The 24490-nt window shown below is 47.2% G+C and overlaps 3 protein-coding genes and 1 pseudogene across 3 annotated transcripts; 3 read left to right on the plus strand and 1 right to left on the minus strand.

Moving 5' to 3' along the window:
• Positions 70–2432, plus strand: LOC110430489. The gene is made up of 3 exons (XM_021448201.1): positions 70–332; positions 775–1068; positions 2402–2432. Exons 1-3 carry the CDS (start codon positions 70–72, stop codon positions 2430–2432), a joined length of 588 nt encoding a protein of 195 aa, XP_021303876.1.
• On the minus strand, positions 10678–12920 carry LOC110430120 (annotated as a pseudogene).
• Positions 13890–19557, plus strand: LOC8068998 (lys-63-specific deubiquitinase BRCC36). The gene is made up of 10 exons (XM_002440120.2): positions 13890–14104; positions 14230–14352; positions 14469–14556; positions 15136–15221; positions 15329–15520; positions 17316–17503; positions 18393–18551; positions 18635–18715; positions 18802–18856; positions 18931–19557. Exons 1-10 carry the CDS (start codon positions 13994–13996, stop codon positions 19117–19119), a joined length of 1272 nt encoding a protein of 423 aa, XP_002440165.1. The 5' UTR covers positions 13890–13993; the 3' UTR covers positions 19120–19557.
• LOC8061086 (uncharacterized protein At1g15400) lies at positions 21227–22099 on the plus strand. The gene has a single exon (XM_002440121.2). It carries the CDS (start codon positions 21518–21520, stop codon positions 21833–21835), a length of 318 nt encoding a protein of 105 aa, XP_002440166.1. The 5' UTR covers positions 21227–21517; the 3' UTR covers positions 21836–22099.

Consider the following 24490-nt stretch of genomic DNA (forward strand, 5'->3'; position numbering starts at 1 on the left):
CCCGTCCGCCCTCCCTGCCGCGCGTGCCCGCCCTCCCTACCGCGCGCGCCCGCCCTCCAGCTGCCGCGCATGCCCGCCGTCCCTCCAGCTGCCGTGCGCGCCCACCCTCCCTACCGCGCGCGCCCGCCCTCCAGCTTCCTCGCCAAGGATCCCTCCGCCGCCAAGGTGTCACGCGCCCGCCCTCCAGCTTCCTCGCTAAGGATTCCTCCGCTGCCAAGGTGTCGCGCGCCTCCCTGTGTCTTCGCGACGACGCACCGAACTGGCGGCGCGACCACAGAGACTTGCGCGTGTCCAGGAACGACGACGTACGCGGCCACGGCGCGAGAACGGAGGTGGACCTTCCCTCGCAGGGACCTTCCCTCGGTGGAGGACGGAGGTGGATGGAGCCGAACTGACGCGAACGACGATGGCGACGAACGACGAACGCGGCCTGGGCTGGGCGGCGACTGGCGCGAAGACCTGGGCTGGGCGGCAACTGGCGGCGACCTAGCCTAGGCGGCGACTGGCACGCACGACGTACGTCAAAATGACGCAAAGGAAAAAAACACGCGGGCGCGTCCACACTTTGGGTTTGCCAAGTCTAAATGCAAAGTCCCTTGGAGTTGGACTATTTTTAGACTTTGCAAATGAGTTTGAGACTTTGCAAACAACACCGAATGCAAAATTCATTTGCAAAGTCCCTTAGAGATGCTCTAAGAAAAGGTATAAAGTAAGTCTTAATTTTGATTTCTTTCATGGCTACATTATGGCAACTTGACTTTGTTATTTTTGTAGAAAACGAACTAGCAAGACAAGTGTGAAGGCTGGAAGGAAGAAGGCAAAGAAAGGGGAAGCACCAGCACCTGAACAAGCCACCCCGAGGATAAGAGCAGCAGTAGCCAGGGAGGCAGCAATAAAGGCAAGGCTAGAAGTAGAGCAAGCTGAAGCCAAAGCAAGAGCAGCTCTAGAAGCTGTTGAAACAGCATCAAGGGCAGCCAATAGAGAGCTGCCACCTGAACCTGTTCCTCTCCAGATTGAGCCGCCACCTGAACCACTTCAAGGAACTCCAAATGGTCCTACAACTCAAAGGTATAAAAGCATAACACATAGTTTTTGTTGTAGTCTATAATGTTGTGGAGATGTGGTGTCCCTAAGTTAGGCAATGTGTTTTCTCCAAGAGACTATCACTTGAAGCAGTCGAGGTACAAGTTGTGCAGCCTGTTGCCAAGAAGATAACACCCAGGAAGAAACAATTGGCCTCAAAAATCAGGAAAGACATCTAAATGTTATGGACATGAAAAGAAGTTCTTTTTGTGTTGTTTTCTGGATGTTTGGCTAAGTTACTGATAACTAGCCCATATTGTAATTTTGTTGGTCAAAACCTGTTAAATGGCCCTTTGGCCAAAACTGTTAAATAGCCCCTAGGTGTAATGTTGTTGGACACAACTGCTATAACTTGCCCTAGCTTTGACAGCCATTAAACCCTTCCTGCAGGGTACCTTTAAATCAGCGGACTATTTAGCTAATGCTTTGCCTTTCTTGTGGATGTTTTATATTTATTTGATTTAGCTGATTTAAACTTGATGTGGATGTTTCATCTTATCAAGGTTTTCAAAATCTATAAACACATCTTGCCAAGATATACAATCCTTCCATTCATATTGTTGTTACATCACTATAAAATAGCAACAAACAGCGGTGGGGAATGAACGGGCTGAGATGGCTCAAGGGTTGGGTTCAGGGAATAACAAGACAGAGGCAGAGATGTCTTTTCTCATGCCTGATCCACCGTGGAAGGCTGATTTGGACTGGCATGACGCAAAAAATGGTATTGGGCCACAAATTTATAATTGTCATTCTAAAACTGGCAAGAGGAGCCAACCGGAAGGATGACAAATATTTAAATTTCCCGTCGTGGTGATCGGTTGGTGCTGCTCCATAGGCTGCCACTATGGAAGAACACGTGAGCAACTCTACACTTCCATCTCTTCCTGTAGATGAGCCCAAACTGATTGAACCAAGTCTTGCTTGAATTGAATGAAAAATAAATCTGTATATTGATGAGATGGAAGAAAATAGGTGGGTGATGTCCTGATTGTTCCTTTTTCTTCATGAGATGAGATAGATTTTACTTATTCACCACTGAATCAATTTTGTTTTCTAATGGCAGAGTTTGCTACCAACACAAAAAATGTATATTCTATTCAATTGTATTGAATGGTACAAAAATATAGTTGTATGTAATTATTTGATTCTCTTTTATTAGAAGGCACAATAAACTATAGAAGCGGCATTCGATGATTGTGAACCATACTTGAGCATCAATACTTTCTCTCAACTAGTAATGGTAATATTTGTAAATGATGATTTTCCTTGTCCTATTATGCACAGAAGCTTTATATTTTGTTCTTTTGTTCTGCAGACATCAGGATCTCAATGCTGATATCTGGTAGGTTTGTTTTTCGAGAATAGCTTTTGGTTATATATGGTTGTAAGTGTACAACCACCTCGAACAGATCATATGAATGCATCATATTTTGTGTGTAATTTGGTATTGCCAGCAAGAGAACATATTATGTACCCTCTGATGTTTAAAAAAGCAACAATGCCCATACAGTTTTTGAAGAAACCGGAGGTAATTATCAAGGCATGAGGAGATCTAGAATACTAGATATTTTTTCTCCCAGCACATCATCACAAATATCCACCTGAAGGGAAAAACATGGAGCCAGTCAAACAAAAACATCTATTAGTTGAATATGAATTCGTTTCAGAAACATGTCATGGGGTATGAACACTTTTGTTTAGATTAGAGTTGGCAAAACCATTGAGCTAGCCAAAAAATATTTATTTGTTAAAAGCCAGAGTTCCTTTCAGATGTAAATGCCAGCCACAATCATATTTCAAGATGCTGTAAGACTCGATTTGAGTACGATTGAACATATAATTTTTTTTTCATAGTCAGATTCTGAAGTGGATCACAATTCATTGCTAATGGATCAAAGCATACATCGTGTGCCTTATAAAAACATAATTCAAGCTGCGTTGAATAACAGGCTAAGCGAACATATGTTCTGACCTTAAATATTCATCAAAACATGAAGAAAAATGTTATTGTTGTTTATAAATACCACCAACAGCTAGAACACCCGTAGCTAATAGAGTTTTCTTTGTGTAATTAATTGTTTGGTTCAGAGGGAAGCCGACTGTAAAAGTGTATGTAGATGAAGCAATGTAGACTAATCAGATTTGAAATGTCCTGCTTTGGATTTTTTTTAATAAAAGGAACTACGATGGTGTTACTACTTACAACCTAAAATACAGAAAATAAAGCTTAATTCTGCTAGAAGTATATCAATAAGGGATTATACCATTACTTTTAGAACTTTGATAGCCTCAGGAAAAAGTTTGGAGAGACAATTATTATCCAGAATGTTCTTTTTATAATCCTAATGAGAAAAGCACGCTTTGATGCCCACCAGATCTACCAGAATTTTGTCATCCAATTTATGTGATATGATATCCACATGTTAGAAGTGTATTCTTGATTAGTTCAGATTATATATAATAGAAGGCAGAAAGGTCGTGAAATCAAAAGGTGAAATTCAGAAACGAACAAACAACAGCACTGTTCAATTCTTGTATTGTGGCATGAACATACTATGAAACAATATGCAAAAAGACAACATGCTGGATAGAACCGAATTTGAAATGTAAATGATTCCAAGAATGGTCCAACCATAGGCCTGTTAGGTCGAGTCAAACTATAGGTTAGCCACTTCTTGTAACAACCAATATATTAGTTATGGAAAGAAAACAATCACAGAAGGGGAAACGATAGAAAAAGTACAACAGGCTGAGACAAATCATACTGGCTATGGCAGCCATTTGTGCACAGCAGCACCATATGCATGGCAACATTATCAAAGCATCCAGAGGCCACTACCATGGTATGGTGAGCAAGCTGGAATGGTTCAGAGAGGTATAGAACAATGTCCATGTATACCTGGAGAAACAAAACAAAAACTTAGGCATCTTGTGTTGGAGTCGAGTACATGACAGCTAACTAGAGATCTTACCAGTAGCAGATGTTTATAAATTTAGAAAAAGACTAATTTAGATCAGTGGAAGGAAAAAAATGTGAAGGCCAGAGAAGAATTTACATTTGTCTTTAAGAATATAACTGTCATGTGCGGGCGCACATACACCAGGCACCGACGTGCCCGTGACCTTCGCCACGCGGCTGAGCGGGCCGGGTGCGCGGGCCAGGCGCTGCAAGGGTAGTGGCTAAAGATAGGAACTTAGATTAGTTTCTAGAATCAGGGATATCCTTTCTATTACATTATTTAGTTGTTTTGGAAGTTCCTAGAATTAGTGATATCCTTCCTCTTTTATGTTGGGCCTTTGACTATATATTTGTGTAATCAGGTGACAAACAATTAAGCAAGAATTATATCCCTAATCTCCCTATCTCTCTGTAAGCCTCCAGTTGAGGGGAATAACCTCACCGGAGAAGAGGGCCAATGGCTACAAGCTACATAGATGCGGTCCAACCAGTCGGGGGCTCGACTCCCTTGACAACCTGGTATCACGGTCTCGTCGGTCCTCTCCCACCCGGCACCCACTCCACCAGTTCTTCTGCAACCGCCACCCACCACCCTAGCCCCCCACCATCGCCGCAGTCCTCAACCGCGCACGCACCGCAGCCAGCAGCCATGAGCGAGCCCACCATCACCGATGTGGTGGTCATGTTGAAGTCCCTCTCTAAGGAGATGACAACCATGAAGGCCGACATGGCGGCCATGAAGGAGAAGTCGGCCTTGTCGTCGGACAACGGTACCAACGGCCGCTCGGAGGGGCCACGCGATCTGGATCGCCCCTCCGAAATTCCAAAAACTAGATTTCCCCCGCTATGACGGCAAGACGGATTCGACGCTCTTCATCAACAAGTGTGAATCCTATTTTCGCCAACAGCGCACTATGGTGGAGGAGCGCGTGTGGATGGCATCGTACAACTTGGAGGACGTTGCGCAACTCTGGTATGTCCAGCTCTAGGAGGATGAGGGCACACCACCATGGGGGCGTTTCAAGGAGCTCCTGAACCTACGGTTTGGGCCTCCTCTCCGTTCAGCCCCGTTGTTCGAGCTCGCCGAGTGCTGTGTACAGGGACCGTGGAGGAGTACTCCAACCGCTTCCATGCCCTCCTACCTTGCGTAGGTCGCGTGGACGAGGCTCAGCGCGTCTTGCTCTTCACCGGCGGACTCCTCCCGCCGCTTAGCCACGACGTCCGCATCCACAACCCGGAGTCGCTTGCAACCGCCATGAGCCTGGCACGCTAAGTGGAACTTATGGAGCTTGACCGGCAGTCGCCACCTCCCCCACGGGCGCCCCCGCGCGGCCTACTCCTAGCTCCCGCGCTCCGGCCAGCGCCCCAGCAGCCGCTGGCGCTCCCTGCTCCTAGGTGGCCGCCTAGTAGGGCCGTGGCGAGGGCAACCCGAAGCGCCTCACCCCGGACGAGATGGCGGAACAGAGCCGTCTGGGTCTCTGTTTTAATCTATATCTCTTATATAGATAAACCCCACTAGCTAATTTTCTTGACATGCAAAGCATCCACATCATCATCCACTAGAGCAATCCACTAACTAATTCTCTTGCCATGCAAAGCGTCCACATCAACATCCACTAAACCATCTCACTAATACATTACTCTGGCATGCAAAGTGTTTACATCATTATCTACTAATAAATCAAACTAACACATATCATTTATCCTGCATCTATGTTATTCACATTAGCAAACCACATTATTTTCTAACATATATTTAGTTGTCCATGCTAGAATACTAAAAATCATCCACTAACATATATTATGATAGTATAATTTTATCGGTAATTCCCGCAGCAACGCGCGGGGCATTCTCCTAGTTGTAATGAAAAGTATACCCATGGTCATAATAGATTCTGCCGGCGCATCTTCTTCCTGGAAGGCGTGGAGATCGGCGACACCGTAGACACCGTGGGCGACACGAAACAAGACGCCCAGGCGCCCTGCTTTTCCTGCAGGCCATGGCTGGGGTTCCCATGACAGGCACCATGCAGGTCGTTGTGGCCCTCGACACTGTGTCCCTCTTCGCCCTCCTCGACTCCGGCAACACGCATAATTTTATCTCGGAGGCGGCAACACAGCGCTCCGGTCTACCTCTCCGCCACGCCTCACAGCCTTGGTCGCCAATGACGAGCGGGTCACTTGCACCGGCGTCATCAGTGATGCGCCCCTGCTCGTCAACAGCGAGTCGTTCCCGGCCGACCTCTATGCATGCCACTGGTCGGGTACGACATCGTCGTCAGCACCCGATGGCTGGGTGCATTGGGGCCCATTGTTTGGGACCTCGGCCACCGACACATGTCTTTTTGGCACCACTAGCGTCCCGTCTCCTGGACCGGTGTGGCTAGTCCATTGGTGCCAACCCTAGGCGCCACAATGGAGGCCGGCCCGCTCTTGGAGGCGCTACTGCTCTCATTTGGGGGGCTCTTCGCGGACCCCGTTGGTCTACCCCCAAGCGTGCGCATGACCACCGTATTCTGCACAAGCCCGACGCCCAGCTAGTCGTCGTCCGGCCGTACCGGTACCCCACCGCACACAACGATGAGCTCGAGCAGCAATGTGCCGCCATGATTGAGCAAGGGATCGTCCGCCGCAGCGACTCGCCATTCTCGTCGGCTGTCCTCCTCGTCAAGAAGCCTGGTGGTTCGTGGCGCTTCTGCGTCAACTACCGGGCGTTGAACGCGCTCACCATCAAGGACACGTTCCTGATTCTGGTGGTTGACGAGCTACTCGACGAGCTCCATGGCGCCAAGTTCTTCACCAAGCTAGACCGCCGGTCCGGGTACCACCAGGTGCGCATGCGCCCGGAGGATGTGCACAGGACGACATTCTGTACACATGATGGCCTGTACGAGTTTTGGTGATGGCGTTCGGGCTGTGCAACGCCCTAGCGACGTTTTAGGCCTTGATGAACAACGTGCTCCGTTCCTACATCGTTTTGTCCTGGTATTTTTTTGACGATATTCTGATTTATAGCAAGACGTGGGTTGATCATCTTCGCCACCTCCGGGTCATCCCCGACGAACTATGCCGCCACCAGCTCTTTGTCAAGCGCTCTAAGTGCTCTTTTGGTGCCTCCTCCGTCGCCTACCTCGGCCATGTCATCTCCGCGACAGAGGTGGCCATGGACGCGGCCAAGGTGCAGGTGATCCATGATTGGCCGGCGCCACACTCGCCCCGGGCTGTGTGCGGGTTTCTCGGCCTCATCGGGTACTTTCGCAAGTTCGTCCACAATTATGGTGTGATTGCTGCACCACTGACAGCTCTACTCAAGAAGGAGGGCTTCACTTGGGACAAAGCGGCGACCACGGCCTTCGCAGCGCACAAGGCCGCCGTCACGTCCGCTCCCGTCCTCGCCATGCCCAACTTCGCCAAGCTATTCACCGTCGAGTGCGACACATCGACGTTCGGCTTCGGTGCAATCCTGGTCTAGAAGGGCCATCTGGTCGCTTTCTTAAGTAGGTCTGTGGCGCCTCGCCACCGCTCGTTAGTCGTCTACGAGCGCAAGCTCATCGACCTCGTCCCGACGGTACGACACTGGCGCCCGTACCTCTGTGGGCGGCGCTTCCTCGTCAAGACCGACCACTTCAGACTGAAATACCTCCTGGATCAGCGCCTCGCCACGATTCCTCGGCACCATTGGATTGGTAAGCTCCTAGGATTCGATTTTTCAGTGGAGTATAGGTCGAGCGCCATGAACGTCGTCGCCGACGCCCTCTCTCGCCGCGTCGATGTCGAAGGGAAGGTGATGGCAATTTCAGCACCCCGCTTTGACTTCATCGAGTGCCTCCGCCACGCCCAGGCCACTGACCCGCCCCTGGTCGCCTTCCACGACGAGATCTTGGCCGGCACCCGCACCGCCTTGTGGGCGCTGGTGGACGGCATGGTCGCCATCAACGGCCGCCTATACATCCCCCGGCGTCGCCACTATTGCAGGAGATCCTAGCCGCAGTTCACAATGACGACCATGAGGGCATCCACCGCACCCTCCACAGGCTCCGGTGGGATTTTCATTTTCCCAACATGCGTCATTTGGTGCAGGAGTTCGTGAAGGCCTGTGTCACCTGTCAGCAGTACAAGTTCGACCACCTTTGGCCGACTGGTCTACTGTAGCCGCTGCCGATTCCGTCCACCGTGTGGGCCGACATCGACATCAACTTCATCGAGGCACTGTCCAAGGTTCAAGGCAAGATGGTCATCCTCTCCGTCGTGGATCGCTTCAGCAAATACTGCCACTTCATCCCCTTGGCGCACCCCTCCACCTCCGAGTCCGTCGCGCACGGCTTCTTCGTCGACATCGTTCGACTCCATGGTGCCCCGCACTCCATCGTCTCGGACCACGATCCGGTGTTCACCTCGACGTTCTGGTAGGAGCTCATGCTGCTCATGGGGACGAAGCTCTACATGTCGCCCGCCTTTCATCTGTAGACGGACGGCCGAACCGAGGCCACCAACCGGGTCATCGTCATGTACTTGCGCTGCTTCACCCGCGACCGTCCCCGACAGTGGCTTCGTTGGCTGCCATGGGCGGAGTACACCTACAACACCGCCTTTCAGTTCTCTCTCCGCGACACACCGTTTCGAGTGGTCTATGGCCGAGACCCCCCCGACCATTCGCTCTTATGAGCCCGGGGAGACCCGCGTCGCTGCAGTCGCCCAGGAGATGGACGAGCGCGCTGCCTTCCTCGACGACGTCTGCTTTCACCTTGAACAGGCCCAAGCGGTACAAAAGTGCGTCTACGACCAGCACCACCGGCCGGTGTCCTTCTAGGTCAGCGATTGGGCCCTACTTTGCCTTCGGCAGCGCACAACATCATCTCTTCCATGTTCGACAGCGCGCAACAGCATCTCTTCCATGATCGACAGCGCGCAACAGCATCTCTTCCATGTTCGGCAGTAGGGAAGCTCAAGCCGCGCTACGTCGGGTCGTATCAGGTGGTGGAACTCATCAACGAGGTGGCGGTGCGGCTACAGCTTCCTCCCGGCGCACGACTGCATGATGTGTTCCACGTTGGTGTCCTCAAGAAGTTCGTCGACGCTCCGCCGGCCGTTCCGCTGCTGTTACCTCCGCTTTTGCACGGGGCTGTGGTGCCTGCCCCTGCCCGGGTGACTCACGCTCAGCTGGCCCGGGGAGTGCGCCACGTGCTTGTCGAATGGCAAGGAGAGCCGACAGCTTCGGCCACCTGGGAGGATCTGGATGACTTCCGTGCTCGGTTTCCTACATTTCAGCTCGAGGACGAGCTGGACTTCGAGGCAGGGAGAGATGTCATGTGCGAGCGCACATACACCGCGTGACTGAGCGGGCCGGGGCTGAGCAGGCTGGGCGCGCGGGCCAGGCGCTGCAAGGGCCAGCCCCTAATGGCTAAAGATAGGAACTTAGATTAGTTCCTAGAATCAGGAATATCCTTCCTATTAGATTGTTTATTAGATTGTTTAGTTGTTTTAGAAGTTCCTAGAATCAGGGGTATCCTTCCTCTTTTATGTTGGGCCTTTGGCTATATATTCGTGTAATCATGTGACAAACAATTAAGCAAGAATTATATCCCTAATCTCCCTATCTCTCTGGAAGCCTGCGGTTGAAGGGAATAACCTCACTGGAGAAGACGGCCGACGGCTACGAGCTACGTAGCCGCGGTCCAGCTAGTCGGGGGCTCGACGCCCGTGACAATAACCTACTAGATGAAGCACAATAGACTAGATGCTGAAGAAATTTGACCAGGCAGGGATCCTTATAGGGTTATCATAACGACTTGTGTGTTAGAACCATAACAAGAAACTATAAGGATGATGCAAACTAAAAAAAGATCTGCCAATTCTAAACTTAATAGTATCCACAAGCATAAGAAAGGACCAGAAAATAATAGTAATAAATAATAATATTGCTTAATCATCTGCAACACAAAACATTTAATCGATAACAATATACTGGATTACGATGAAACGAAAAATTTGTACTCTTAAAAGAAGAGGGATTTTTTCCAGGGCCATACAAGTAAAAGGCTCTTAAAACAACAAATGTAGGTCACCTATTTGTTCCCCAGACAAGCAACCTTTCTGCCTTAAGACCACAAACAAATGGCACATATATTGTATTATTGTAACACAGTTAGACAGCTCATCATATAGAGGAAGGGAATTCCTTCATAGAATCAGCACGCCACAGTTCCTTTTTCATGAGTAATAAGCACCTCATTGCAAACTAAAATGGCACATAAAATTAGAAATCCGATACTATAGATGGATCCTGCCAAACTTTTTGTGCTGCTATCAATTCATACTTCAAGATGTTTGGTATGGATGTGCTGAGATGAAAACTAGAGAAATTTACTTGTTATATTAAACTTCTGCTATAAAATTCTTAATAGTACAATAAATAAGTTATTTTACAGAGCCACTGCAGCACCATATGCATTCTTCATCAGTACTTCATAATGCAGTGCAGAGGACATGTTTTACTGAATGAGAACGGTAAATTTCATCACATATGCTCGAACTGACTAGAATTTGTGTCCATAATGTCTAAATGTATAAGATGCCAACATGTAAACTGCAGAATACTAGAGAAGAGAATACACAGGCTAACAAATGCAGTATAGTACAGAAATAATAACTGGATCAATTGAGCAGTAAGAGAATTACATGATACATCATTTAAATTGAAAGAACAAATTACACATACATAAGACATAACTTATGCAATTGATTCAACACACAGGACATCACTTCAGAACTCCTTGAAACAGGTTTATAAATTACATAGATCAAACTGGGAGCAGAATTTATGCATTTATTCAACTTGCGCATGTTGGAGACTACTCCAGAACCACTTGAACGGGTGTAGCAGCGCAAGGAGCACTATCAGCAATCTGGTTCAGTATTTTAACCTTCTCCTCATTAACCCATCGGTATTGCTGTGTCACCATGTCCCAGTCCCAGCGCCCCCTGTCCTGAACATGTCCATTTTTGTACAAGGAAACAAGCTGCAATGACGTTGATACTTTAATAACAAAGTTAACAAAGTAAATCTGTCTCTCCGTTCCCTGAAAACCAATTATCACCAACTCCTTTAGCTGATTATGGCAGAACTCAGAGGGTTCCCACGAAATGTCATCATGAGGCTCCTCCTCCCAAGGGGTAATATGGATGTGAAGGCACTCGAGGCATGGTGCCGCCTCAATAAGGAGGCGGGCCAAGAGACATCCCAGGATGAAGGCACATCAGCAATCAGAAGCCTCCTGAGTTTAGGGAACAACAATGTAGGGCTCCAAGGTTTGAACCATCTATGATATCCAGTGAAGCGTAAAATAAGGTCACTTATTCCTGGGGTTCCTCCAAGATACTGATTGAGATCATAATGATTTCCAACACGAACACAGCGGGTTTTTGCTACACCACGGTGAAAGGCGATATTCAAGTGTGTGAGGTATGGGAAGGAGCTAAGCTCGTAACTCACATTAGTTTGTAGAACAGCCATGCTCTCGAGCATTGGCAGAGTGTACAACTTGATCAGCCCAAACCAGCAATGCTCCATGATAAGTTGCTTGATCAGTGATTTGGGGGCGTGTACGGCCACAACACCTTGGTTCAGCATGCAGGACTTGAGGTGCAGTGCTTGTAGCTGCGGGCACAAGGTGAAAATAGCTTCATAGGCTGCGGTTGGAGTGGAGTCCGGTAAATCTTGCAAGACCAGGCTGGTGAGCGCATGGAAGCCCTTCAATGGCGGAATGTAACAGGCTGCCAGCTTCAAACTTCTTAGTCGGGAGTTGTGTGGATTGTAGCAGAGACCATGGTGAGGAAAACTGTGGGCAAAATGTTGCTGGAATGTATTCTTAACTAAAACCTCCAGATCTTCGACCCCCCACGAATCAGCAGCCTTAGCTATCAATCGGTTGATGCCACTTGAACAATGACCAGGAAAGAAATCAAGCCGCAGTCTCCGGAGGCCTAGACTGCCTCTGTCCTGATCATCATCTGCGTCGAGAAAGTTGTTGATGGATGAGGTCATAGCACGCATAGCACGGCGCTCATACCGCTTAATGTTGTCGCGAAGCACCTTGAGATCGACGCCGAAACCATAAGCATAATTAGCGGCTTTACCGTGGATACTGATCCACTGGTAGTAGCGCGCCGGGAGTATGTCAGTGACCCTGAAATCGAGGGCATCGAGACAGCGGGGCAGGCAACTCCAGCGCTTCGAGAGGGTCGCGGTGGCTAGCGCCGTGCGGGTGTCAAGGCGGCGCAAGATGAGGAGCAGTAGGTCGTCGGTGAGGGCGCTGAGGCGGTCGTCACTGCAGGAAGCGCGCAACCCGCGCCGCCCGCACCAACCTTTCCCAGAAATGGGAAAGCTTAGTCGGCGGCGGTGAATTGGGCGGAAAGCGGCGGTGGCGCGCTTACCTGGTGCCCCGGGCCTGCGGTTGCGGCTACATGGAGGCATCCGCATCGCACGGTGCCCCAACGGCGGGTGGAGGATGGGCGGTTGCAAGTGTGACCGGCGACGAACCCGGTGGGTGGAATGGGCAGCAAGGCGGAGATTGCAAGGGTGACCGGCGACGAACCCGGTGGGTGCTGGGTAGCAAGGAGGCGGCGGCGATGACCGCAGCGGTGGTTGCCGGTCGGGGCAAATCGCAGGATAAAGGAGTGGCAGGCGGCAGAGCTGGTAATGAGGATGGATGAACAGGCGGATCGGGCGGCAGGGTGGTTTCTCGGGTTAAGAAGCGGCCGCGGCCAAATATAGACACGGGATTGGTGGGTGCTCGGGTGAAGACCGCCGGGCGGCGGCGGATTCCGATCCGGAACAGAGAGGAAGAAGAAAAGGAGAGGTTTTGGCAACAGTGTCGGATCCTCTAACGTCGAACCAGATCGCCTAACGTGTTGTCCTCGACGTTACTCGGCAGTCAGCCATATCGGACCGTCCCCAGCAATCCAAGTGTGAACACGACCACGAGGCTCCCATTTCCATCTACCCACGCGCTGGGTCTCGGCCCAACAAAAACACGGCCAGTTAAGCTGTGCCGGCTCCTTTTTTTTCTTTTCTTTTGGGCGCGGTTGCTCGGTGTTTTGACGCGAGATATTTTTCATTGTTTTATAATCTTATTATCACGTGTTTACCATTTTTTATTATAAAAGGAATAAGGCCTAAACAAGATAGCTATTATTTAGGCAAAAAAAAAAATTGAACTAAACAAGACCCCAGGTCCGGTTGAGCCAAGATAGCTATTTTTTCCATATCCATAGCCATGTAGAAGCACGTCAAATTTTAAGTGGAAGTTTATTAATTGGCGAGGTTAATTAGTCATTGTTGTGGTCAAGGGGGAGAGCTCTAGAGAATACTTGGACGTGACGGTGACCGATTTCTTCTCGATTTGTAAGCTGGAGGCTGTATCGATTTGTAATTTTTTTTTGCTTCGGCCCTGTTTAGTTCATAAAAGTTTCATCATATCGAATTTTAGATACATATATAGAGTATTAAATATAAATAAAAAACAACTAATGATTCAGTTTGTATATAATTTGCAAGATGAATCTTCTAAATTTAATTAGTTTGTAATTAAATATTAATTGCCAAATAAAATAAAATTATTCGCTAACTGAACAAGACATTTTTTGAGTTAAAAAGAAAAAACTTCAGCAATGAGTTTAGAAGGCAAAAATGATTTTTTTTCCCATCCAAATTTCTGGCCCCACCTGCATTGCCTTCGACCGGTCTAGCCGCACTGGACCCATGACCCCACACCGGACAACGTGTCGTGGGCCCAACCCCGCAGTGAAACACGCCGCACAAGCCACGCCAGCGACGCGACGCAGCACGCAGCCGTAAGCCGTTCCCCCAAAAAAGGCCCGAGCTCAGCAGAGCCCCGCACCCACCAGTCCACCGCCGCCCGAAACCCCAGCCAACCGGCGGCGGCGGAGATGTCGCTGTCCTCGGTGAAGATCGGCGAGGAGGTGTGGCTCACATGCCTCTCCCACGCCCTCACCACCGAGACCGAGGAGGTCATGGGCCTCCTCCTCGGCGACATCGAGGTCCGTCGCACCCCACCTGATCCTTTCCGTTTCCCCATCTCAGGAATGCTTGGGTGGGATGGATGTTTTGGTTTTCTCCTCTGACGGGATCGTGGTTGTGGTTGGTTTTACTTGCCTACCTCTAGCTTTCCAGCAAGGGCGCCACGGCCCTGATATGGGGGGCGTCGCCGCAGATGAGGTGCGAGCGGAAGAAGGACCGCGTCGAGGTCAACCCCGAGCTTCTCGCCGCCGCATCCGCGCAAGCCGAGATATCCTTTTCTCCGCTCCCTTTTTCTTTTCTGAGATTTTGCTTGTTCCTCTCCCTTTGGTTTTGTGTGGAGTGGTATTGAGTTTTCTGGGGGTTGAACTTAACTCCTGTTCGCACAAAATGACGGCCACCATCAAGAGGACTACGAGGGTGATCGGGTGGTACCACTCGCACCCACATATCACCGTTCTGCCGTCCCATGTAGGTAAGCAATTCACATTTCCTCCCGGCGAATCATTTTCATCCCAGGGTTGCACATTTGTGCTTATAAAGTAGCTCAAGTGCCCTCGGTTTGATGTTGGCATTTGTCTCCTAGAATAGCCGTAATGCTGTCAAATATGTGTCAGTTCACATCTATGATTTAGGAATTTCCTGATGATATTGTTATTTGCGAGCACACTCTTTTAAGTGATTTATCCCTTACTAGGTTCCTACTGATGTCCACTTGCCATTTCTGATAATAGATATCAAGGATGATAGCTGCCTTTGGCACTAAGTAGCTTTGCTTTTGAGTACTCGGGCTTGGGAACATGCTAAAAATAGACATTAGCTTTGCTCCAGAGCTTCAAGATGACAGTGACATATAGTTTCCTTCATTACAAAGGCAGAGGGTCCTATTGTTGACCATTTGATGGTGGCTATGGTACTATGGAGTATGGAGGTCTTGAGAATTCACTAGTATATCTGTTTTATGAGCTTTTCTCTTCATTCTCTTGTGAGATGCTTGCCATATACAATAAGTTCAAACTATATTTTGTTAACTCCCATGAGTCGTATTTTCCAGATGTTCGTACCCAAGCAATGTTTCAGTTGCTGGATACAGGCTTTGTGGGCCTGATATTTTCTTGTTTTAGTGAAGATGCTCAAAAGGTATGAATGCTTATAAACTCCATATGAATAACATGTTCACATCCTGTTTGGAGTACATGTATCATTTATTAGTATAATTGCTTAATTGGATTTTGATATTCACACAGGTTGGAAAAATCCAAGTGACTGCCTTTCAGTCAGAGGGTGGACAACAGCATGCCCTTCCTCTTGCCATCGCTCCAGTCATTGACCTTGATTCATCCTGTAGCTCATCAGATAATGCGTTTGCTTCACATTCTGCATCGGTTGAAGGCATGGAACAGGACACAGGGGATTCCAGGGCCTCAAAGAATAACAAGGTTTAGTCCGATACCACATGTACTTACAGCATTTATTTCATGGTCTTTTCTGGTACACCTATATTTTGTGCATAATGCAAGAAATTGTGCATATTTTGCTTGCTAGAAGAAGAATGCCTAAAACAATAAATGATGCTGGAAAGCTGGGGGAAAAGATTAACTGTGCAATACATCGCCCAAGTCATAACAGTTAGTTAATGCATAGCTGGTTGTTGAGTTGAATATGTCTGGTCTGCTGTAAGCATTATTTTAGGGATCTTTTTTTGATTGAAACTATTTTTAGATATGGAAGTTAGTTCCAGCTTTAAACATTGACCCACGTTAATCAGTTAAGTAGCTGTGCTGTTTGTGTCCTGAAGCTCCAGGCAGATTCCCTTCTACTTAAATGATCAGGTTCAGTTCGATTAATTAAGAAGCGCCTTATGGTGCTTAGATGGCACCACCACTCGAACACTATTCACTGCTGATTAAGAAAATTTTAACTGTAGCCTTACAAAAATAAATTACTGAAATGTTCTTTTATCTTGTCAAATATTTATCTTCTGCTTTCACTCGCTTGTTTGGATGCTGCCATCGCATGAGTAATTAATACCCTCCATGGTTATCTTTTTATTGCTCCATTTCAATTGGTTTGTTAAATCTTAAATCATATTCCTAATAACTACTTACCATCATTTTATATTGTGTTTTTGGTTTGTCTACAAGCCTACAACTGTACATTTTTAGATTCCAATTCGCTGAGTATTTACTAGTAGATAAAATCATAGAATGCCATGTCTTCTTAATGGAAGGTGCGCTGGGTGTGGAAGGGTGGAATAGGAAAGAATCCTAGACTACTGATACCATGAAAGTGTGTAGAATTGATTGACTGAGAAGGGAGATTACATATATAGGGGGTGAGGAGATCTTGAGGTTTATAGAAACAGGACCAATCAGGATCTCCTCATATCTCTCTAATCTAATCAATCAGCCCAATCACATTCACAGGGGCTGGCTGGCGCTAGGCGCCCAGGCACTTGCCCAGTACACATGTACACATATATGTCTATTAGAAGGGTTTGCAACAGGAAGTGATAAGCACCCATATTTCATATTATTTCATCTTGATAAAAGACAACCATCTGAGACCGAGTATGTAGCCTTCCACATTTTTAGGCGTGGGGCCTGTTGGGAAAAAAAAACTTGAGTGCCTTTTCTGTAGGCACCTTTAGAAGCGGAGTGTCAGATTGCAGTTGAAAAGTGGGCCTCGTTATTTCTAACCGTCATGTGTAGTCTAATTTCATTACTGCTTTCACATTCCAGTGTAGAGTATAAACACTTGTGAATAATTTGTCTGTGATTAAGAACCTATTGTGTCATATCTTTTGGGGGCAAGCTTGTCTGCCAATTCTATCAATGGGGCATTTTGTTGCCTGTTCTGGTATTTGCTGGGGCCATGTTGCTTAGTTGAATTTGTGTCTCTCACAAGTATCATTTAGTGAGAATATGTAATGCCTTGTGCTGTGATAATTGTGGAGTAAGCTTGTTTTTCATAAGAAAAGAGATTTTGTATACACAGTATGTTATTAGCACTGTGTTTTTACTAGCTTATTTAGTAAATCTTTGTTGAGTCGTCAAATGGCTCAATTGGGTTCAACACTGCTAATCGATGCATTTCAATTATTCATGATTCTTGTTTTCATGCCTGAGACCTTAGGCTATACGGAGTATTATTTCATGCAGTTCTATGTATGTGCCTACTTATTTGTATACAGTATACTGGCAAACTAACTAAACATATTTCTGATTGCGATAGGCCTGGAGAAGATCTATGGATTTCTACTCTCATCCTGACACCAGTCATTCCACAAGTTATCAACCCAGAGAAAATGCTCTCATTCTGTACAATCCTGATAACACACAAGAAGCGTCTGTTGATCCATATGATTCAGATATGACTCCAAGCCTCCAGGAGGCTTTGCACCGGTCAACTATGGACATAAGGTATCCAAATAATGTGTAATCTAAATCATTTTGTTTCTTTGAAAGGTTACAGTAACAATTGATGTATATATTGAGAATCTTAACTCGTAAGCAAAGTGTAGTTGTACACTACCTTGTAGTCTTGGGATTACCTTGTAGTATCATTTAACTCCATTTTATGCAACTTTACTTTCCCTAAGGACTCTCTGAGCTGTTAATTTCTTTTTTCTCGATTGAAACATGGCATTGTTAGTATGCATGCTCTCATAGTCTCATCACCCAAAGGTTCTAGTCCTCTATGGCTCAAACATGGGTGGCTTTCTGTGTTTTAATATTAATTGAAAATGTACTTTCATGTCAACCAGGTTTTATCCCTCTTTGGCTCCAATTCAGGGGCCTTCTTGTCAATGCAAAGATACATTGACTTCCTCCTACATGTTCATGCTTTTTTAAATAAAAAAATCTCTTCATGGCTTTTCAAAAAAGAAAATAAAGAAGCCTCTCTCATTTGTTTATCGTCACAAGTGCCTTCTTTAATGAAACTATTGGTGTAGTGGCTTGTGTTTTTCCCAGCATTCGTCTTATTGACTCCATGATGCTTTTTTGACACTTCATGTCTATATCTATACCATTGAGTACACTAAATATGAGCAAACAAAATGTGCCCTTGTGTTGTACTGCTGTTCTATGTTCCCTATATGTTGTTGTTGTTGTGGTTGTTGTGGCATGTATTTTCCTTGCCACCTTATGATGTATCTCATGATATCGAGGGTATTTAAGTTCATTGTGTACAATAAGTCCAAGATGAAATGTCTTTTTATTTGATACATATTCATGGATGGTTTACCAAAGGCAGTGTGGTTTGATACAACCATCTAGTTTCTAATGTTTTTTTTTTTTTTGCCAACAGTGGTGCAGAGTATAGAGGGAAGGAGGTTCCACTTTTTGTGCTCCCTACAAGGTATCTCCTCAAGCTGGACACCACAATGACCTCTTACTGCGATATGCAACGAGTCCTCTTTGAAGAGGAGCAATCAGCATATAATCAAGCTATGCAACAAAATATTTGGTAACTCAAGTTCCTTCTTGACAATACTATAAACAAAATCCCATGTTTTCTCATGTGGTAATATGTTTATCCGTCTGTTGCAGTGATGGGAAAATTCACCCTCTTACATCCATTCACCATACATCTACATACAACTCCTCTCTCTGCAAACTAATGGAGTATTGGTAAGAGCACAGTCTCCTTGTCTCATTTTAGCTAAATATACTGCATAATATCAGTTAATTTATGTGGTTCACATTTTGTTCAATAGTTTGAGTCCAGCTGTTACTACGCTTCAGGATCGCCTGAAGGAAAATGAACTTCGGGTGAGTAGACTAGCTTGCATCTTTTGACAACTCTTGGCGTTGTAAGGCACTAACATTGAACCTACATATGTTAGCTATCTATGTTACAAGAGGAGGCTAAGCAACTTGAGGCTGATACACAAAGCATGAGAAATAATTCTCCTCGTCGCCTCATGAATCATGGAGCTGGTGGCAACAGTTCACCTATGGCTCAGAGCAGGCATCCTTTCTCCAACCAAGGGAGCCCTAGAAGCCCGATGGGTGGCAGCCGGAGGAGGGCTTGATGATCCTGCTCCGCCTGATGTGTTGATGAATATTGTCCGTTGTGGCTTAACCAGATGCTTCCTGAAACCCCAGATTTGATGGACGAAGTGCCCAGACAATAGCACTGTACCCTGTACATACCCATTGCCGTTTAGCGCTGTGCTGTTGTGGAATCCCAAGGGTCTCACTTTGCTTTGTTGTATTGGGGTTCCTTATCCGGTTCCGGAGCTGTGCCATTATCCTTTCCATGGTTGGCCTGAGCTTATAGCCTGTACACTGTAGACTCTGTACTAGAGGTTTACCTGAAAGGCTGAACTGCCGCTGCTAAGATGTGATGTTCCCAGGCATAAGCAAAGATGAAGGTTGTCTTTGCTTTGTAATTGGAAAGAAAACGACTTCGGTAGCAAATCCATTTTCTTGATAAGCTGCAGCCGCCCCTTTGCTTCGGTAGTGCCAAAGCTTTGTTTCAAGTGTGATGCATGTAGATGCAGTGGCCTGTTGAGATCTTATCTGTATGGCAAAAAGTAACCTAACGTACTTCATTCGAAGTTGTAAGACTGCAAGACGTTTTAGGGTTTTTTTATTATTAAATTTAGCTATACGCCATGTCTAGATATATAGGTAACAATCAATGCACCTATAAAAGTAAAAAAAAAATTATAATTTGGAATGGATGGTGCTTATAAATACATAGTAAAAATCAATGTACCTATATAAGAAAAAAATGTCTTACAATTTAGAACGTCTTACAATTTAGAACGGAGGGTGTGACTATCACTACATGATCTTCATGCTCTTGACTCTTGAGAGGCGCCTCATCAAAAACAATTGGGCCAATGCTTTTTAGCGAATATATTAACTTTGTTTGTTGAAGTTTTTTTTGTTTGGCAAATTGATCATTGTGAAGAAAACTAAACATGATTTTCCTTTCTAGTTAGAATGAACAATATATATATTATAATTATAACCAGTAAACAATTCTAAAGCCCAACGAACCAAAAATATATAACAAACATTTATACATTTGCATTCTGTTAGACAAAACAGCAAGGATTTGCATTTTGTCAGACAGTACAAAGTCCATTCTCAACGAAATGGACTAGCAGTCAAGTGGGCCGTGCCGTTGAGCCCGCGTGTGCGCTCTAGCTCTCAAGAGGAACGTGATCTGTGTGCACTTGTGCAGTCCCGTTCCCGTATGACAACGATCGACCTTTGAAATCGACATGACACAAGCTATGCCTGAATGCCTGATTGGATCATGGTCATGGAATTGCGTTGCGTCCAAAGTTGGGAACGAGACGTACGGCCGGGGACCTCGCCGGACCCGGGACCATGCATGGCCCAGGGACGACTCCGCGCACCGGACCAAGGTGTTGGTGAGACCCACCAGTAGGCTGCGCATTTTCCTAGATAGATCACGACGCCACGCGACACGCATGTTGATCGGGTTGGGTATGTTAGCTTGTAAGTACACACAGTAGGAGTATGTACGTACTAGACCTCATGCCATTTCGTCGCCATCGTATACAACGGCAACGTGCATTGCCGAACCCGGCAAGGCGGCAACCCCAAGAAGAGTGACTTGCCAAGAAGTTTGTTGTCAAGCAGTAGTTGTAGGTAACGGGAGTAAACAACATAGGAGTATACTTATGGTCAGGTTGACCGTGACCAAAACTAAGGACGATGATATTGATGTCATTCCATACCTTGACTTGCCCTTCTCCCTCGTCCCTTCCATGGAGCAGCTGGTCCACCTTCTTGGACCAGCAGCCGCGTGCCCGAACCGCCACTCCCTCCCGGCTGGGCGGCTGGCGGCTGCTGCCTTGCTTGCTTGCACGGTTGGTGAAACAAGAAAGACCGTCAGGCTCATCAGGCCCCGCGCGCGGGCGCATCCGACTCCGACGTCTCCTTCCCCGAACACGCGTCGCCGCTGGCCCGCTGCTCTGCGTGCTTGGCTGGCGGCTGGCCACCCGCGCCCCCGCGAATCGCAAGTCGCAACGGACGCCCAACGTCACAAGGAAACGGAGCAGGTGGGGGGATCGGGATCGTTCGGTCAGCAGCAGGCCATGATCAGAGTAGCATTATCGATCGCAAGGACGCCGCCGCGGGCATTTCTTTTCTTTTCTTTTCGTAGCTCATTCCATTCATTCGTCTGGGTCAAACGCACACGTCCCTTTCAGTTCCCTCCTTCGTGCCCCTCATAAAAAGATTTTCTTTTTGATCGCATTCGCAACCGCCCCCGGCGACGACGGCGTCTACAGTTGTACAGTACTGCCGCCGTATATCTATCCACATCTACCTGCACCGCTGCACGCAGAACTTCAACGCCGCCTCGCCCCGCCCTCGCCCTCGCCATCACCATCCACAGACGCGCGCGGGCGAGCTAGGGGCCGGGGGCTCTCTTTGCCTCTTCGGTGCATGGCGGGGCTGCAGCGGTCCAGCGAGACGTTCCGGCGGTCGGGCTCGTCGGGGCTGGTGTGGGACGACAAGAACATCTCGGGGGAGATCAAGCCGGCGGCGGAGGACGACGGCGGCGCGGCGCGGGCGGTGGAGCGCAGCCGCTCGGCTGGGCACGCGCACGCCGGGTACAGGACCACAGGGCGCGTGCCGCCCGCGCTCGACCCGCCGTCGCCGCGCGTCGCCGTCTGCGGCTTCTGCAGGCTCTTCGGCGGCGGCGGCGGCAAAGGCAAGGGCAGGGACGGCGGCAGCACCAAAGCCAAGGGGAGGCGCCACTGATCTTTGTGCGTACGTGCCTCGGTACCATCGGCGATCGGAACACGGTCCGAAATTTGGTAGCTTTCTTCTGTTAGTTTTTCCCCCTCCATCCTCCTCTTTGTGATCATGTATGTATGTGTCTCATGTCCTGGGTGCAATTCATACTACTGGTAGCAGACAGAATTACATTTGAGATGATTGTGTAAGAGTACAACTGCACAAGTGAATCGAGGTGTCAGGCTGTCCGTGCCAACTCCCATGAATTTGATCGTGCTTTGCGGTTTCTGTTCTTCCTTCCATGAACAAGCTCGGTCTGGAACTGGAACAGGAAATTTCACACTGAACAGCTCCAATTCCTGTTGGAGCTCGGAAAAGTTTGCCACCCGTTTAATTTAAATTTAATGGCTTTTTACATGCTTCTTTGTGTACAAAGGGACAGATCAGAATCACATAGATCGATCTATACTCAAGCCGCAACAAGGAGCAACGCAAACATGTTCACCAACTGGTGATGATTGGCAATCTTTCAGAAAGCTTGTTTGGCTGTTTCTCCAATTTCTTCACGCTTCCTCCGTTTCTTCGTTACGCATGGAATCATTTCGTCGCCTTCCACATTACTCTGGCGCACGCCATTGACGATCAGGGTGGCCTGCTTTCTTTGACGAGTTGAAAAAAGGACCCAGCTCAAAATTCGTTCCGCGTTCCAAATCTGCAGCGATATCGAGTTCAGACGGCAGCATATTCAAACTTTCCATTTCCAACAAAGTAGAAAAATGCAGAAAAGGGAATCATTTTAGGAGTAGTTGAAACCACGATCATCAGCCGGAAGTTTCAGACTTCTGCGGAGCTGGAAGTTTCAGATTCATATCCGCAGCGAGATCGAGTTCAGATATGATTTCATTTCTGTACAGAACGCAGATTCATACAAACTGTAGCCTAAAAAGTTATTTATAGTCTATGTTTTCGACGATGGTTGAAACATAAGCTCTTTCCTGTGTTAACAAAAAAGGATACAATTTGAACCGGCCTTTTGTTTTTTTAAAAAGAATTCTGTATTTTTATATATAAAAAAACAGACCTGAACTGAATTTCGTCCTGTAAAAGAAGGCCTGTTCCTGCGCTGCGTCCAAAAGAAAAAAAAAAGCAGAAAAAAAATCAGTTCCTCCATCAATAATTCAGCACTGAAAAAGAAAATATCTAGCGTACTGTGTTAATTGGTGGCTAGAGGCTGGTATCCACGGAAATAATGGAAGCCCGTACAAACAGTACCCACAATAAAATCGCTGGAATACCCACGGAAGTTCGTGTTTCTCGTTTTGATTTATACTTCGTAGATTAGGGCCTTGTTTAGTTCCCAAAAAATTTTGCAAAATTTTTCAGATTCCCCATCACATCGAATCTTTAGACGCATGCATGGAGTATTAAATATAGACAAAAATAAAAACTAATTGCATAGTTTGGTCGGAATTGACGAGATGAATCTTTTGAGCCTAGTTAGTCCATGATTGGACAATATTTGTCAAATACAAACGAAAGTGCTACAGTGCCTGTTTTGCAAAATTTTTTGGAACTAAACAAGGCCTAGGAGTCATTTGCTTGTTTTATAAGTTGTATTTTTTGGTCAGTTAGCAATATTTTTTTCTCATAATAAATTAAAAAATAATATTTTTAATCATGATTTTTCAAAAAAGCGAACGGGCTTCGATCTGACATCATTATATTCGTACATGAAACTCAGCACCAAAAGAAAATACTTTGGTAAAAGTCATGGCTCGATCACTTTGGGTTGAGGTCAAAACTCAAAGGATAGGGTTAAGCCCAAGCAATCAATCTCAACCTCCCAAGGCGCTCTTCCTCCCTCACCCCTGCCTCCTTCCATGTCACCCTAGCCAGCAGCAACTATGTCGCTAGCTGCGCCGCGTACCTTTCGCCCCCTGCAGCTCCAGCCTGCCCTTCGCTAACCCCAGGGCCCTGGCAAGCTCCACCATTATCATCATCACCTCGCCCCTGCCTTTGCTCCCGCCCTCGCCCCCACCCCACCATCGCGGCTGATGGTGAGCCGCCTCGTCGTGCCACCCTGAACCTGCCCTTACCTCTGACCCCGCCCACCCTAACCACAACAGCTCATCGGCGAGCACCACCGCGACGCCGCTGTCGCCAACCCAACCATTCGGTTGTCCCCCGCCACCTTGCTCGTCACCTTTCAACCCACCACCACTGCCATGTCGCGGCCGCCTCCCCCCATACCTCCTTCTAGAGCCACCAGGGTTGAGCTTCCCTAACCCCGCTAGAACCTTAACCCTAACACAGCTGTTGTCGTCTTCCTCTCTGGTGGGACGCAAGCATAGGTATGTGGGTTTGGGAGAGGGAGAGGGTCACTCCGTCCGCGTCCGTGCGATGGGTCACATAGAAACTTTTGCGAAACTCAAATGCTCATCAATAAATGTTCCATCTGATTCGTTCAGAACATTCAATATTTTTACCAATTGAATTTGGTTTCACTTGCGAGATCTCAGTCCTAAAAAAAAACTGACCTACATAATAATCAAAGGCAGAAGTCATAAAACCTAAAACAAATGCCGTTTATCTTTAGTCCTACCAATGATTTGGCCAATTGCCGCTTTTTTATCTAGACACGGAAAAGTGCGAGGAACTTGATTTGGATAGGAAAAAGGC

The sequence above is a fragment of the Sorghum bicolor genome, chromosome 9 (assembly GCF_000003195.3).
Source record: "Sorghum bicolor cultivar BTx623 chromosome 9, Sorghum_bicolor_NCBIv3, whole genome shotgun sequence".
NCBI lineage: Eukaryota > Viridiplantae > Streptophyta > Magnoliopsida > Poales > Poaceae > Sorghum > Sorghum bicolor.